This window comes from Dermacentor silvarum, chromosome 1 (genome assembly GCF_013339745.2).
Source record: "Dermacentor silvarum isolate Dsil-2018 chromosome 1, BIME_Dsil_1.4, whole genome shotgun sequence".
Classification (NCBI taxonomy): domain Eukaryota; kingdom Metazoa; phylum Arthropoda; class Arachnida; order Ixodida; family Ixodidae; genus Dermacentor; species Dermacentor silvarum.
The window spans coordinates 153,391,712-153,410,037 of NC_051154.1; the positions used below are offsets into that span (position 1 = coordinate 153,391,712).

At 44.8% G+C, this 18,326-nt stretch overlaps 1 protein-coding gene across 4 annotated transcripts in view; it reads right to left on the bottom strand.

The window, feature by feature from the left end:
* LOC119436257 (RUN and FYVE domain-containing protein 2-like) overlaps positions 1-18,326 on the bottom strand; it is a 105,014-nt gene that overhangs the window by 10,145 nt on the left and 76,543 nt on the right. For all 4 annotated transcript variants that reach the window (XM_037703050.2, XM_037703051.2, XM_049656545.1 and 1 more), the window contains 2 exons: positions 5,018-5,104; positions 3,150-3,279 (listed from right to left, as the gene is read on the bottom strand). In XM_037703050.2, coding sequence (XP_037558978.1) covers positions 3,150-3,279; positions 5,018-5,104 — 217 coding nt within the window. The remainder of the gene's footprint in view (positions 1-3,149; positions 3,280-5,017; positions 5,105-18,326) is intronic.

An 18,326-nucleotide genomic window follows, 5' to 3' on the forward strand; every position in this document is an offset into this window, starting at 1 on the left:
GCAGTTCGCAACGTATGATGCGGGAACGGTCCCACAGTTGCGACGCAACAGCGGGGTTACCAATGCATTGGGTTCTATGGGAGCTGTGTCGGGACCGGCCGAAAACGAACAGCCGGGAAAACGCAGCTCCCGGGAACGTAACAGCGGGGTTCTACTGTAACACTGTACGACGCTACAACGCGATCGTGACGCTCGCTCTTTGTTTCCGATGCCTCGCGCTTGTGCGAAACGACACGCGTCCACGCATCCGGTACCTGGTGAGACATTCCAAGGATGAGTGCTTCGACGAAAACGGAAAACGGGTGTGCGTTACAATTGAAGGCGCGTTAGAATCGAGTAAATACGGTAAGCGCTTCTTTTTCGAATTTTCATGCCGAACTTGCATATAACGAAATCCTCTTTATAACGAAGTTTTCGGGAATTTGTCAATTTCGTTATATCCAGGTTTAACTGTATAATAATTTTCCTTTGACACCGTAGTGGCGCCGCAAGCGCAAGACACTATTCGCAAACGCAAAGCCCCATTCGAAAACTTTTCACTCCTGTATGCCCCAACGCTAACACCCGCAAAGCTCTTTGGAGCCCCTAACTTTTGGGGCCCCTATTCTAAAACTTTCTATTGTAAACAAGGCTCCCATGGGGGAGCCAGGCGTCTTCTAAATTAAATACACTTTACCTTGTTCGACGCATTGTGTATTATTTACCCGGTATATTTTTTTCCCGTTTTTAAATAATTACAGCTGTCAGACAGCGCTCGTATGGTGCCTATTTTAAAGGCAAACTGCAACGAAATTTCACTTTGGTTAAACTGGTTATAAATGAGTATAGTACATACTGGAAGCAGTTCTGGCAGACCTATGGAGATGGTCATTTTCTTATTTTCCTATTAGCAGCATTTACATAGCACCTAAGCAGAAGACCCGTGCACCTGGTGGTCAGCGGATATGACGTAAATCGCATCACGTCGCCTCCGATATTTTCAGCGCGTCGCAGGCATGCAGCCGCGGGCACCGCGTAATCTGCCGAGGAGCCGCGAATTTTCTGGGTCGTGCGTCACTTCAGGCGAGCAGTAATGACGGCAGCTTTTTTTTTTAGTGCGATAGCAATTATGTGAACACTTCAAGCGGATTTATGCCGTCGCTGTCGCCATCGGCGTCGCCGTGAGGTTCCGTATGAAGTCCAAGGGCGATAAAATCGTCGCCGCGCGCCGTATGCTGTATGTGCGAGTGAAAGCGCACGAGAGATGCACGCTTTCACGGAGAGCGAACGCACGGCGGAGAGCAAACGTGACCGTCGCGCGAAAGGCTGCGGGGGGATGGGAGGGAGGAGGCGGGCGGGGGCGACGTTGTGCTGCGGCACCAACGGCGCAAGCGAACTAGCGACTCCGTCCCGCACGCGAAAGGAGGAAAGCGGGAAGGCAGCGCAGGAGGGAGGGGGGGGGGGAGTCTTCTACTCTGCTCGCAAGTGTGTACTTGTACTTTGCCCGGCTGCGGCGGTTGCCTGCACTGTATTTTGAAAGCGATCTGTAGATGGCTCATAGCTTTGTATGTGCTGTGCATTCGCCGCTCAGTTACCGTCGAAGCGATATACCGCATGAACATTCGCTCGCTGCTTCTGCTGCGCTTGCTCACGTCAGCGTTTTCACAACGGTTGTCTGCGGTCTTTGAGTGGGATTTATTCATGTTTGCTTGTGGGCGCTGACACCATGCTTGTTAATTCAGTTAGTAAGCGAATGTGTCAAAGTTTATACAGCCGATAAAACTACTATCCTTACTCCATATAGCTCTCTACTAATTTGCTATCGCAATTGATGCTGCGCCTTTCGAGCGAAACTGTGACTTTTTTTTTTTAGTTTCTCCAGCAAAAACGCGTATGTTAGGCGAGCTTCTTGTGGCGCATCCACTCCTGTTCAAAACGCAAAGCTTTACGCGCAGGCTCCTTTAAATATATATTATTATTATTATTATTAAGCTGTCCAACATTTTGTTGCAGTTCGCCTTCAACTCTCGCCCGCTATTCATATCTAAGGTGACCCAGATCGAGTGAAACACATACTCATGAAAGTGTCGTGACTTACTTATGCACTGGAAATTGCCTAATAGAATGAAATAAGTTCTAAATGTAAAAGACTCAATTGCTCTAAAGAAATGTACGACTGGCATGCAACACAGCTGAATCACAAGGTACAATAAATGAAGCCGCAGCGTGCTTTTTTAACGAAGGCACGCCAAGTCGCAGAAAAAATCCTCCCACAGTTGGTTGAGCGACTGGAGTACCAGATTTCCCTCTTTTATTAATAGCTGTTGTCATGCTCTCGTTATATGATGGTGGAAGGATGCAACACAAATGTCTGGCAGCGCTGGAAGCTCGCGATCCCGAACCACCAGACCCCTTGATTCTTAAGATATCCACGCTTTCTTTTGCGTTGCGCTATCTGGTTGCCTGCTCGCGCTGGCGCTGATTGGCAGTCTCCCCTATCCATCTTGCCTGAGCTTTAGGCGCACTTAGTACACGTCGCAACACATGCCGGCTGTAAAATAAACTATACTTCAAATCGTAGAGCTTCTGAACATTACTAGAGGAGAATCTGATGTTGCAGCTGCTCACGTCGTGGGAATCTGGCTTAGTAATTTTTTTTTTTTTTTTTTTTACCTGACTAGAATACAGAGAGAAGAAAATTCGTACACAGCGGTCGTCTCGTGAACCATGTTCATATCCTTGTGTTGTTGCTCTATCATTTTTATTTCTTCCCCGTACGAGTTATACGCAGATTTTTCCATAATTTGGCACAGATTCGTTAAGAACACACATTCAACTTATTTTGTTGTCCTCTGCAGTTCAGTTGTGCTGCACGCTGGCATCGGAATGTTACCAGTTACAAGTTTTACGTTGACGTTTTACATTTATTCGATATGATCACGCATTCCAGCGCATAAATGTGCTTCTACGCTTTTGGGCGTGTGTGCAGATAAATGTAGAAGACATCGGAGCTGTGAAACACACCATGATTAATAATTCCTGATATTCTAAACAACTATTTTGTATGTAATGTTCTGAAAGTAGTCTAATCATCAACGTAACAATGAAGATCGTTTTACTATACAGGGTCCCAGTTAGCAGTCAGAGAGGCACAGGAGGAGGAGACAGACCTGTGCCATCTGCTGGTAGGCGTCAATGCCACGCTGCAGCTTCGCGGCGTCCTCCTGCTGCTCAGCCACCGTGGCCTGGAGCGACACCCGCCATTCGCGCTCAATCTTCAGGTCGGATTCCAACAGCGACCTGGAGGCGAACGAGAGCAATGCATCTACGCACGTTTTCGACAAAAGTCTAAACGCTTGAAAAACAACTGTTAAGCATGTTCTGACGCACTTGCAACTGTGGCAGCGTGGAAATAAAAATTATTTAGCCTTTTTCGAGCTTAGCATGCAACATATATTGTGACCAAGTGAGAATAATATGAAACTTCCTGCCCCCAGCTACAGCGCTCCTTTCTGTTGCCCTTCGACAACCATTGGTTTGTGTTATATCCTCAGTTTCAGTTTCAGATTGCTTTGACGGCTAGCTAACTACAACTCACGGAAACACTCAAGTTTGCTTTCGATAAGCTTTCGATGGTTGTTGGGAGCCAGACATATACAGACACTACCGAAAGAGCGCCGAGGTTCGCATATACAAGCTATCACCTATAAGTAAACTTCTTATACACGACGATTGGACCCACCCTAGGGTCAACAATATTGCCTGCAGGTATCAAGCAGTGAGCACACAATGTATTCTGTTTGTTATCATTGGGAAAGGAGGAACTCCCGCATTTATCTCTTCTTCATCACCGGCATTTTAGGACGCACAGAACGAAGTAACACTTTCATTGAGGGAAAAAAAAAGAAAACGAAAGAAAACATTGTTTTGTGTCAATTTTGTCGTCCATAAGAAAGTAATCCATGTAACCAAAATAACCCATTTTAATTTGTGCGGTACATCTTTCGCGATTGAACGATAACAATGGATTGTGTGCAATGCCGACATGTTCATTTCGGTCTTATACCACGCTTAAGCAGTTTGTCTCATTCATGAATCAAAACATCACGATAGAACTAATATTACTGACAGAGACTTCTGTCCGATTTTTCTACGTAATGATTTTTTTAAACATTGTACTACATGAGAGCGGATGACTTCAAATAGAAAAAAGGCCGCAGCCATTGCACATCGTTGAAAATTTTGTTTAAACGCATCTTGAAAGCTCGCTAGCTGAGTTCAATGAGGGATAGGCCATGAGAGGTGTTGTGCGTTCACGGTAAATAGGTGCTCAGATCCAAAACAGTGCATGCACGTTTATGCCAGGTCATACTAACAAGGTGAGAACGCCTTGACAAAATTTTTTGCAACCTCAGAATAGAAAATGATGCACGTAGATGATCAGGTCACCAAAATCATCACTTTGATGGACTTATCATCTCATGGTATCATGATCTGCATTATCCTCTGTTAAACCAGCAGTAGCCTTTGCCACATTGGCCAATGAGAACAATATCAGCATATGAACAACTGAGAGCGACACTTTAGCAGCGAATGTCAGCTGCATCATTCACAGGCATAAACAGGATTTGCAAATTATGTGGTAGGTTTAAAAAAATTAGGGGGGAAAAGAACAAAAAGAATGTCTGCTGTTGTTAACAACCTAACCACCTTTGATCAAAATCCATTGCTGCATCACTGGTACACTGACAATCGAAGAATGATACACTGATGATACAAATGACAATAAGACGACCACACTACAAGTCCAGTCCTAAATCTACTGCCCCCCTTGTCCAATATTCAATGCATTATCCACCCTTCTCTTTTTCTCTTGTCATCTTAAAAAAAGTAGAGCCATATCTGTGTAGGGAACATATAGTAAGAAAAGGCGTACACACTACTGCGTGAACATAGTGTGTAAGTGGTTCATACCTGTAATTGAAAAGCCATCGTGGTATACATCACAAGTAGCACCAGGCAAAGATGAATTAGTTACCTTTTTTGATCTTTGTCAATGAGCTGCTGTCCTAGGCTTCTTGTTGTTTCTTCGAAAGCCTGCTTTTGTTTCTCTATCGACTGCGTTCTGAAACAAATTATTAGTCAAACAGTTATGCAACACATAAAGAAAGGTGCAAGAATGCCACTGAGCATGTTCTATGCACAAAAGGTACTCCAGTGTTAATAATACATTGCCCAGCACTGCGTCCTATCCGATGCTATGGCACCTTGGCTTACAGCAACCATATGGCGCTGTTGCAGCAATACTGCTCCTACAAGTGCCAGCAAAAAACAACCACTGATGCTGAACAAAGTGTGGACACAAGCTATGGCACTGTCAACACGCACTTCAAAAGTCATGTTAACAAGAAAACCTCTACCCCGTCTTTCACATTATGTATCGTTGGTTTCCTAAAAAAAATTGTTTCAAGTACACGTGCATTGACATTCAACGAAAAGGTGAATCAATCAATAAAAACGGAGTAAAATAAGAATAGTAGATGCCCACACATTGGTGTCAAGGCTATGACAAGAGAGACCGGTGACAGCAAAAGGTTCTTCCTGCACGGGTGTATACCTCCTACAGATAATTACGCGGTATTCGATGTTAAGGCTTTAAATTCGTTGCAAAAAAAAAAACTAATAAAAGAATGCTACCGAAACTGCACAACCGGCATTGGCGCCACTGTGTTTTTTGATCTGGCGGAGATTTGCAGCTCCTAACTTTACAAAAGCATAATTATTAAATACCGTAAAGTTTTAATTACGAACTTCAGCGATCATATCTGCACTATACAGTGCTGAAGCCGATCGTTATCCAAGGCAAATTCATTATTGCAATAGCAATTATGCGAACACTCGAGGCGCAATAATGACGCCGCCGTTGCCACGCTGTCCCGCTCGGTGGCGCATGCGTGGCTCATGCGCGGAGTGCTAGAAGGCCTTCAGAGATGCGGAATGCACTTGGCAGCGAAGCGAAGTCGACGCACATGTCAACGCTACGCCCAATCGCATCTGTGGCGGAGCCAGGGCAGCGTTCTGCCTTCCGCTGCTGGCATGAGCGTTGTGTGTACGCCACTGCGTTCCTGCTGAGCTTCTGTGCACATGCGCTGCTATGAGGGGAACCGGCAGTAAATACCAAGCTAACGTCAAGTCACTAGGCGCACACTAACTCCGACGGTTTCCTGTCGGTCTCAGCTCGTGCACCATCGAGGTGCGACACCACTGGCGACGCTCACCATCACGACAGCTGCCAGGGCACTTCTACCCAGCAGCAGTTCCCTTGCGTGCTGCGTCGCGCCAACGCTAAACCTTGATATCGCTGTCAGTACTTCGCCCTTCAGGCAATACTACCGATTTTTCTTTTTTTAATTGTACATGTTTTAAAAATCGACACCAAACTCTCGAGTTGCGGATTCCCCCCCCCTTCTTTTAAACAATGCTTCACACCAGAGCACTGCACTGGCCTAGGCATGAGTCACCGTTCAAAGCCCGAGCCTGGCCCGGATCCGTGGCTCCAAGCCCAGGTCCGGGAAAGGAAGGTGACTTCGCGCTCCGCTTGCGATCTCCACGCATCGCGTTCGACAGTAAGACTTGGCTGAGATCTTCACAGCAGCGTATGCTACCCACGAACTATGTTATTTCACCAAGCCCGAGGGGTGGTTCAGAGCCCCTTTAATGCCTTTTCGTTAAGAGTAATATATATATATATATCACCCGCCCCTAAATGATGTTTATTATGCAGCATGTAATGGTAGTTTTGGCCCCACAAGATGGACAGCGAAACGGCAGGTCAAACAGCAATCTAAACCTTCGGTCGCCACAAAGAAACCTTCTCCCAACATGGCCTACCAGCCGCAGCCAGCTTTGTCTCACCGAAGCTGTAGAATTGCGGTTCAACAGATATGGTTCCATCAAGAAACCCAAGTCCGATTTTTCCGAAGGCGTACAAAAGAGAGAGAGAGTGTGCATGTTTGGTACTACTAAAAAGCGGTCACGTACTGGAAAAGGAACAGTACTGGAATACTGGCTCAGGTGGTATATCGAAATACGTCAAAGTAACACTGCAGTGACAACGCATTGGATGCTTTATTGTCGTAGACGCTGTGGCTGCTTGGTGGCTATGGCATTGCGCTGCTAGTCACGAGGTCTCGGGATCTAATCCCGGCGGCCGCATTTCGATAGGAGCGAAATGCAAAAACGTCCATGTACCGTACATTGGGTGCACGTTAAACAACCCAAGGTGGTCAAAATTATTCCGGAGTCCCCCACTACGGCGTGCCTCACAATCTTATCGTAGCTTTGCCACGTAAACACGTTTTTCTGCTAAGCAAGTGTACAGCTTACATGAAAAAGTTGATCAAAAGCTAAGTCCGGGTTATATATTTCTGGCAGGGAGTTTTATTTAAAAATCTTGCGTATACTTTATGTTAACACTATGCGGATTAGTATACACAACTGTTAAATGTATTTTGATAATAAATAGTTCGTGCAGCAAGAAAAAAAGTGTAAAATCATATTAGATGTACAGCAAGCGAAAGGAGCTTAAATATAAAACGTGCATATTCCGACTTCTAGGTCAATTAGTCACAGATCAGGAGAAGGAAATTTTCAGAAGAATAAAATTGGGTTGGAGTGCACACAGCAGGCATCCCCAAATCCTGACTGGGAGCTTACCAATGTCATTGAAAAAAAAAAAGTGTACAATCATTGCATTCTATGTGTACAATCATTGCATTCTATGTGTACAATCATTGCATTCTAAGTGTACATATGGCGCAGAAACTTGGAGGATAACAAAGAAGCTCGAGAACAAGCTAAGAACCGCACAAAGAGCGATGGGATGAAACATGCTAGGCCTAACGTTAAGAGACAATAATACCCCTGACACACGGGCAAAAGTAAAGTCCTTTGCAGGAAACCCCTTTTGTTACTCTGAAGGACCCTTTCAAAAAGATTTTGCACCGATGACACACGGCATCACACTAACTTCTTTAGGTGGTTCCACAGATAAATGCCGCCAAAAAAAGAAAAACAAAAAACAAAAACAAAACGCGTTGCTTTTTCAAGCAGCAAGAGAGAAAACATTTACAAAAAGCTGCCCATACAGATTACATTTAGTGATTGTAGAACCTAAAAACACTTTTTTTCCATTTTTTTATTCCTTATAATGCCCATATTCGGAATTCAACATGATGGCGCTAGCGACGTGGTGCGAGCGTTTGAGAGTATAGGTAGAGTAAATCTTTACTGTTTGACAAATCACATTACCGCTAAAGATTAATACATTTTCCAAGGTAAAAAAAAATACTTACGGGGCACCGTAGTTATATAACACGTTTTCGTCTATTGATGAGTTGTGCACGCTGTATGCAAGAGTACACCTTTCCACTCGAAAAGTAGATGACCGATCTTCTTTCCCGCAAAGGAACTTTGCCTGGAGGGAGATACTCCTTTGTCGTGTGTCACTGCGCTTGAACGCCTTTCTGGTAGATGTCCCCTTACCTAAAGGACTTTAGAGCTGCCCGTGTGTCAGAGGTATAAGAGAGCGGTGTGGATCAGAGAACAAACGGGGATAGCCGATATTCTAATTGACATTAAGAGAAATAAATGGAGCTGGGCAGGCCATGTAATGCGTAGGATGGATAACCGGTGGACCATTAGGGTTACAGAATTGATACCAAGAGAAGGGAAGCGCAGTCGAGGACAACAGAAAATTAGGTGGGGTGATGAAGTTTGAAAATTTGCAGGCGCAAGCTGGAATCAGCTAGCGCAAGACAGGGGTAATTGGAGATCACAGGGAGAGGCCTTCATCCTGCAGTGGACATAAATACAGGCTGATTATGATGATGATATTCCGACTTGTGCACGAAAATAATGAAGGAGGCAATGGTCGTGCACAGTATGATTAAGCTATCCCAATATCATCAGGCTGTCACAGTTAAGAGCATTTTCTCCGTTATTTCATTTGAAATTGAAGGCAGCAAATTTCCTTAACACCAAAGTTACGTGCGGGTGAGCTGCCACACAGCCGAACCTACGACGAAGCACTTCTCATCCACTAATTTAGTGCCACGAACAACATTGCTCATGCAGTCAAGGTGGAAGCCATAGATGAGTACTGCACTGACCACTAAACTGCCTTCCATTTGTGCAATAAATAAAAAAAAACAGTAAAATGGGGCAATTGCTATAAAATAATCGTATTGAAAGTGGTAACAGTGCAATTGCGAAAGCAGTAGCAGTCAAATCGTATCAAGAGTGGCTATTAGTATCCCCCTTTTTTTCTTTAGAGAGAGGAAAGATTGTTTTTTGTTGAAACAGAAAGAAGAAATTAAACTTCTACCGCTTTTTTTTTGTTCCTTAAGGTAATCAAGAGCATTTTGTCCAACTCATCCCTTTAGTTTTGCACAAAATGCCTTGGGACTATGCAGAACGCCCGCATGCAGCGCAAAGGCCCGACCTAGGCCCATCAAAGAATGGACTCGGGCCGGGCCGGGCCCGGGGCCGCAAGCCCGAGGCCGGCGCAGGTGCGAGGGCATCAGGCCACGGCCCACCGAGAACGCTTTACGTGGCCCGTGCAGTGCTTTAATACACACCCTCTTAGGCTCAGCTCATTCACACTAGGCCGACAAGACACCGATTTTGGTCTGTTGGCGACAGCAGTTTACAGGATGGAAAACACTGTGGCTAACGGTTTAAAGAAAGGAAAAAGCTGTCGCCAACAGTCGGCTGACCAAAATCGGTGTCGTGTCGGCCTGGTGTGAATGAACCTTTAGACCAATGCAAGTGGAGTTCATGACAACATATGCCATGAGTAACTTAATATTCGACAGTTTCTACCACGCTATTACATGATTTCAATTTGCCACCATCAAGATTTGTAAGTATGCAACGGCACAAGGGTCACGTGAGCACACGCACAAAAAAGGAAAAAAAAAGGAAAAAAAAGGAAAAAAAAGAAACGCAAGAACAATAAGAAAAAAGTCCAGCGACAACCAACTGCTCAACCTCCAAACACCTCTGTACGACAGCTTAGGTCGAACGATAATAAATAAACGTTGGTAAGCGCCCAAGTAAGGGCGCTTACCAACGGTGCGTCTTGCATGATGCCTTAGTGGCTCACACACATGATGTCAGGTCTTTCTTCGATGCTGTAGTGGCCTCAAGACATGGTTCCTAACCACGAGGGGGCTCGGCCAGACAGAAGGTGGTGAAAAGTTCACATAATAACGACAAATGAAAGAAACAATCGAAAAGCAAAGATTGCATAACATAATGGCAACATAACATATGGGGCATACTTCACAAAATCATATTAGAATATACCACGGTCGGCACCCCTAGCAGCTTAATATTCAGGACGTTTCAATGAACTTATGCAGAGCTGCCATAATAGACCTGTAACTGGTACCAAACTGCTACGGACCAAAGGACAATATAGGCTTGATGTGGATAAAGTTAAACCAAGATTACTAGTCAGACCGCAGGAAATAAAAAAGAAGAAAAAAAAACTGAAAAAAAAACAAGATTAATTGTTTCTAACTCGTTCCATAAAAAAAAGGAAATAAAGGTAGTTATTGAGGAACCAGACCAAAGAAGGTAAAAATTTAGATGCGCAAGCTTCATAATGTCAGCTGACACGGTCGTGAAAGGCACTTCTTTGCCTACACCCCCAGGGTTCAGCCATGTCGCTGCCGTCGTCGGCTGTCTTGCCAAGTACAAGCTGTCGCTTAATGAAGGAGCGAGTTGTGCGTCTGATAGCGGTTTTCAAACGGCGAAAATCCACGCAGCAGCCCGATTTTCTATCCACTATGCGATGTACGCGAAACTACTGAACATTGTTTTATACGCTGCAGAGATGCCATCATATTTTGGGATGCACTTCAACAAGCTCTTCAAGAAGACTCTGACCTAAATCCGCATTCAGTGCGATATCCTGTGTAAACTAGTGCTGATAACATATCATTTGATATGTTTTTACTTATAGGAATACATAGCTTGTGTAAAAAAAGTGTTGGACCATAACACCGAACCTATAATTCCCTCAGCAACTCATTTCAAATTAATTGCCCAACTAAAGTATGTATACTATCAAATTAGGTCACAGACGCATGGACGGAAAGACAGACGAACACCCTTACCAGCTTTCCTCATGCAAGTGGATTCTTGGCGTGGGTCGCGTCGCAAAGCAACAATTTAGCAAAAAAAAGTCGCAGTTTCTCCCAAAAGGCGAATCATCGATTGCAATAGCAAATTAGTAGACAGCTATACGAAGTAAGGATAGTAGTTTTATCGGCCGTATAAAGTTGTAAATGTTCGCTTAATAACTAAATAAACAAGCACGGTGTCACGCGCGCACAAGTAAACATGAACACATCTCACTCGATGACCGCGGGAGCTCGTCAAAACGCTGGAGCGAGAAAGCGCGCCAGCGGCAGCGAGCAAATTGACCTTCGCGCTGGCTCTCGCTTCAACGCGAACTAAACGTCGAAAGCGCGCATACGAAGCTACCGGCACTCGATCGCTTTGAAGGCTCCCGCGGACGCACACTTCAGCCGCGTCGCAGACCGCTTTCAAGATAGCTCCGTGAGCAGCAGCCGCGTAAGCAGCGTCGCAGATCGCTTTCAAGATAGCTCCGTGAGCAGCAGCCGCGTAAGCAGAACGCACCCTCGCCCCCCCCCCCCCCCCCCCCCTCCCGTCTCTGTCGTCTCTTCCCCGTGCCTCGCGCGTGAACGAAGACCGTGCGCTTCCGGCCGCCTTCCTCTCTCGCGTGGGCGAGATTAAGCTGCTGTTGCCGGCTCACCCTCGCACGTTTTCACTCGCACACATAACGCACGTCGCGCGGCGACGATTTTATCGCCGTTGGGCTTTATACGGAACATCACTACGACGGCGACGGCAAAAAATGCGCTTGGAGTGTCCATATATCGCAATAAAATGAGAGAGCACGCCGTGCTAGCTAGATAAAAGTCACACCTGAAAAAGAAGCCAATGCCGCCGCGCCGCCGTTTATTTGCAACCATATTTGATGAACCACGGTTGTACAGTTTCAGTGGGACAAATGTGGCTGCGGTTGGGAGGCCGTGATGAGCGACGCTTTCTTTGTGGCGTCCGCAAGTTTAGACGCTGTGTTCGGTGGCGCCACTGTGTCACGTTTCTTTTAAGTTCGCGCCATGGCTGAGGACGGTTGCGGGACGCGTTCGTCGCCAAAATCCACTGCGCGTCTCGTATCGTGTCGTGGCGCGCCAATTTGTCCAGCCGGCTCACCGAAGCTTCGCTTACACCGCTTTCCACAGTGCGTGGGATATGCACGATTTCCTTCGCTAAGAGCGACATTGCGGTAATGGCGATATTAAGAGCCCTAGCATCTGAGTAAGCCAGCACACTATAAACTTTTTTAACATATCCTCAAATATGTTAATCGGTTTACCGCCAGACGAGCACTCTTAGGATGCTATTACGAGCACTCTTATTAGATTAACCCTTAAAGAGACACTAAAAAGAAAAATGATTTTAGCTGTGTTAGTAAGTTAGCCTTCCGTAGTAACTCTTACCGCGAGGAAGCGATTGGTAAGCCAGAAAAGACGCAAAAAAACGAAAGACCGGTGGCGACGCCGCCTTGAAATCCTCGCACCAGCTGGCCATGACGTCACCAACTTTGACGGCGTCTGCCTGGGCCTAGTTAGATTGTAATCGGTAAAAATGAATTACAATGCATTCTAAAGAGACAAAGACTGAACTTAGGAAGTTTCAATAACTTTTACTCAACCACAACGGCCGAAATGCGAAATACACTGCAATCCGTGACGTCACACTGGCGTATCGACCCTGAAATTTCGGCGAGAAATTCAAAAATTCGAATTTGGCCGTCATTAATCCTCCAATAATCAAACTATTACCACGCAATCAACAAAAGTAGCGTTTGTCATGAATACTATCTATGTATAAACAGAGTCAGCATTTCTCTTTAGTGTCCCTTCAAGAAAGGGTGTTCAGTGTAACTCCACTCTATATACGAAAAGCTTGCACCTTTTAACACTACGCGCCCGGTACTTCCAGGTCACGAATGGCATGCGTGTTGCACGCGTGACAGGAAAGCAGCGAGCGCAGCACTTACAAGAAAGGAAACACAAGCAAGACGGATGACGATTATTGTTTGGGGACAAGATACACCCCAAAGGGTGCAAACTTTCCTTAGAATATCATTACTTGTTGCTGGGATATGCTTTTATCGACGTTTAAGACGCGAACTATAAAGGAGGGGAAAAGAATGACAGGCGCAGAAAAGAGCGTCCTCCAGGGCCGCTATTTTGTAGCGATGCCTTTAAAGTAATAATGCCTTTTCGCGCTTATCGCGCTTTGTCATTGGTCAGAGCGACGGTCCGCTCACGATATCAAGGTTGATAACGCGAGCGGACCGTCGCTCTGACCACTGACAAAGCCCGATAAGCGCGAAAAGGCATTATGACATTAAAGCCATCGCTACAAAATACCGGCCCAGAGCACAGTTTCGCACGAAAGGGCCGTTTTTTGACCAAGAGGCCAGATAAATACCAGATCCCACGTACGGCGAAACCGAGTGAAGTCGCCAACGAAGAACTTGTCTTCGATACGCGGTTCGATCTATCTGCCATCTATCTTGCATTGCCGACAGCGTTCGCATCATTAGGTATATGCTTGCAGCAAGCCAGAAAGAGCCGCGTCTTGCTCCTAGATTTGACCGGTGTGCGAGTGAATCGGTGCTTTCTTTTTTTTTTTTTTTGCCGTGAGCGGTGGATGATAAGACTAGTATACTAGTCTTATCATCGACCGCTGACGGCCGGCTGATCCCGTTGATAACGCGAGCGGACCGTCGCTCTGACCACTGCCAAAGCGCGATAAGTGCGAAAAGGCATTAGCACCGGAAAGGCATCGCTACAAAATACCGGCCCTGGGCCGCGATATTGTAGCGATGCCTTCCGCTCGATTATATGCCACTCTTATCATCCACCGTTCACGGCCGGCTGATCGCTTTGATAACGCGGGCGGGGCGTCGCTCTGACCACCGACAAAGCGAGAAAAGTGCTCAGAGGAATATCGTCGGAGAAGGAATTGCTACAAAATCGCGGCCCTGGGCCACGGTGTAAGGAGTATATATCTTACACCGTGCCCTGGGCCGGTATTTTGTAGCGATGCCTTTCCGATGCTAATGCCTTTTCGCGCTTGTCGCGCTTTGTCAGTGGTCATAGCGACGGTCCGCTCGCGTTATCAACGGGATCAGCCGGCCGTGGGCGGTGGATGATAAGACTAGTATAGAAGTTAAAAAAAAATTATAGTATAGTATACTTTTAGTATAGAAGTCATAAGGCATCGCTACAAAATACCGGCCCCGGTGCATCGCGATACGGCGAGCATGTCTGTTGACCTGAGGAATTCAGCGCGTACATATATAAAAAAAGGTCGGTCAACCGACCGAAACTGTTGGTTAAATAAACCTAAGATAACCGCGAAGTTGCGCTTCTCATTTTTATATATAGTAACAGCATTTTTAAATGGGCCCAGCGTATTTAGAAAGATGAGAAGCACAACTTCGCGGTTATATTTGGTTTATATACACAACAGTTTCGGTCGGTGGACCGACCTTTCTCAATAGTATATATATATATATATATATATATATATATATATATATATATATATATATATATATATATACGCACACTATTCACAATTCTAACACAAATTTTGAGGACGCTTAAGCTGCGCCTTCAGAGTGGAACGCGATAGCATTCAAAGATCCTTGACTGTTTCTCACGTCTTCCCGGCAACTGCAGCTTATGTAACCGTAACGTTTACCGGGAAACGTTGGCGGTGAACGCTATGCACGAAGGCGCGCTTTTTGGTAGAAACGCGGCCTCTTTCGTGGGCCGGCCTTCTTTTATTGTTTGCACCTTTAATATTTCAGCCTGAGACGATTTAGTATAAAAGGCATGCGCTGTCAGTGTTTTGTTTCATGACAACTGTTTGTGGGCTGTCACTCTGAAAAATCCGAGGGATAACTTTGTAAAGAATGCAAGACAAAGTGTGAGCAACTTTGGTGGTAAAATATATTTGGAGGGCCTGCGTGGTTAGGGATTATTTTCTCGGCCGCGGGCGGCATTGCCGACGCCGTATTTTCTGCGACACGGCGCCCGAAACGCTATCGTGTTAAAATCCGCTACAGCGCACGAACGCTGTATAAACGCAAGCTACATTTTAAGTTAAGAAGCAGCTGTATTAGATCGGCACCACGATCGCGACATGCGTGAAATCTTTGAAGTTTTCTGTATAAAATAATATGATGGCAGTTGCGTAAGTCAACCATCGATGACTTTACACGAAAAAGAATTCGCTCTTTTCAACTTGTGTACCCGCCGTTAATATGCCGCCTTAATTTTTGCCACACATACACTTTCAAAATGTTGCTGCTGTTATCTTGGACGTGCCGATATTGCCACGTGTCTACGATACGGTGTTTGATAATCCTCTCACTTTCTCGGTTCTTATATACGTGGTGATAATTTTTCAGTTTTACGTTATAAGATCGCCTGATGCAGATAACATAATTCTAGTCCTTGAGCTGCATTATTCAGAGGCCGACACTAGTTTCACGAGAAATCGAAACACAGAATAAACTAATTAACAAAGATTTAATAGTTAACTTTTTACTTAATTAGGTTATGGCACTTATAGCAATTTGCAAATTGTAGCTGGTGAGTTTGCAAGGCGTATCTGCTTGGAATTAATTTGCAGAATGACACCAATTTGCAGATATGCGTTATCAAACTCGCCATAAAAATGAACTGTTGTTCCATTTACTTTTTAAACAAAACACTTTTTTATGCACTGAAGTCCAAAAGTAACTGGAACGCCCATGTATTTCGTCCCACACTCGTGGAAATATCTCGAAAGTGGTGCCATCCTGGAGACTCAAGTGTCGTCTTGCAAACTCACCGGCTACAATTCGTAAATTGCAATGTGTGACATAAAGTAATTATTTAACAAGTTAATTGGTGATCTTTTTAATTAGATGGATATGTGTTTCGATTTCTTGTGCTAGTATGTCCACCTTTTAGAATAATCCAGCTCAACAACAAGAATAATGCTTTCTGCCACAGGCGATCTTTAAAGATTCCAGAAAACTTCAAAATGATTTATTTCGGCAATATGGTAGTACATGTATAGCATGCACAAAATGCCGGGAGCACAGACTAAAAGCCCCAAAGGCTTGACGGGGTCTGTACCCAATAATTGCACTTTGACAGGGACAAAAGGAAATGTTCGTATGCGACAAGCATACAATGACAAACCTATACATGCGAAATACATATTTCATATATATACATATTTCACATGTATAGGTTTGTCATTGTATGCTTGTCGCATACGAACATTTCCTTTTGTCTCTGTCAAAGTGCAATTATTCGGTACAGACCCCGTCAAGCCTTTGGGGCTTTAGTCTGTGCCCCCGGCATTTTGTACATGCTATACATGTACTACCATATAATACCATATATAATACTGAGTGTCTAGAAAATACCACTAAAAAGGAAACACTAAAAAGGAAATACTTTACTTTTCTGCATGACATCAAAATTGATCAAAACTTGGAGAGATACTTCGCAGTACAAAATCAAAACTTAGCAGTAGCAGCACTATAGAAAACAATGCTGGTGGTTTAAAAGAGTAGGCAATGTATATGCGATCATTTGTCAGCCATAGTACGAGTCCGTGGCGAAAACCAAAATACGTTTCTGCGCGTATCACCCCCGTATAGGTTCTCTGAGCAATAAAATTCAGTTGGTATCGTCAGCACCTGTGTTTGTACTTCTGTTAACCACAACCATATATCATTGCACTTCAGCACTTTGCGCTGCATCCACCGTCCTGAACTATCAACTCGTCAAAATCGCTATCCTATAATTAAAAGTTTATTTATGTGTTTGTGAAGTTTATACTTGCTTTGTGTCCACACGGCTATAGACACTACAGCTGTACTAGGGCGGTTTGCGTAGTTTTCTCTGCAGTTTTTGTTCGGATCTTTTACGGCAGCAGTGTCTGCCGGTAAAAAGGTGTTTGCTGCTCTGCGCGAGGCTGCAAATTCGTTTCCCGGCCCTGGCTTGGCCGTATTCCAAGATGGAAGGAACCCTAAAATGATCATGTAGTTTAATATACTATTATGATATCAGTGGACATTAAAGACCCTCATCATCATCAGCCTATATTTATGTCCACTGCAGGACGAAGGCCTCTTCCTGCGATCTCCAATTACCCCTGTCTTGCACTAGCTGATTTCAACTTGCGCCTGCGAATTTCCTAACTTCATCACTCCACCTAGTTTTCTGCCATCCTCGACTGCGCTTCCCTTCTCTTGGTATCCATTCTGCAACTCTAATGGTCCACCGGTTATCCATCCTACGCATTACATGGCCTGCCCAGCTCCACGTTTTCCACTTAATGTAGACTAAAATATAGGCTATCCCCATTTGTTCTCCGATCCACACCACTCTCTTCCGGTCTCTTAACGTTTCGCCCAACATTTTTCGTTGCATCGCTCTTTGTGCGGTCCTTAACTTGTTCTCGAGCTTCTTTGTTAACCTCCAAGTTTCTGCCCCATATGTTAGCACTGCTAGAATGCAATGATTGTACACTTTTCTTTTCAACGACAGTGGTAATCTCCCAGTCAGGATTTGGTAATGCCTGCCATATGCACTCCAGCCCAATTTTATCCTTCTATAAATTTTTTTGTCATGATCAGGGTCCCCTGTGAGTAATTGACCTAGATAAACGTACTCCTTTAAAGACTCTAGAGGCTGACTGGCGATCCTGAATTCTTGTTTCCTTGCCAGGCTATTGAACATTATCTTTGTCTTCTGCATATTAATCTTCAACTCCCCTCTTGCACTTTCTCGGTTAAGGTCCTCAATCATTTGCTGTAATTCGTCCCCATTGTTGCTCAATAGGACAATCTCATCTGCAAATTGAAGGTTGCTGAGATATTCGCCGTTGATTCTCACTCCTAAGCCTTCCCAGTCTGAGAGCTTGAATAATACTTCGAAGCATGCAGTGAATAGCATTGGAGAGATTGCGTCTCTTTGCCTGACCCCTTTCTTGAAAGGTAACTTTCTACTTTTTTCGTGGAGAACTAAGGTTGCTGTGCAATCCTTGCAGATATTTGCCAATATATTCACGTATGCATCCTGCACTCTTTGGTTACGTAATGCCTCTATGACTGCTGGTATCTCTACTGAATCGAATGCTTTTTCATAATATCCCTTCCTGAAGCC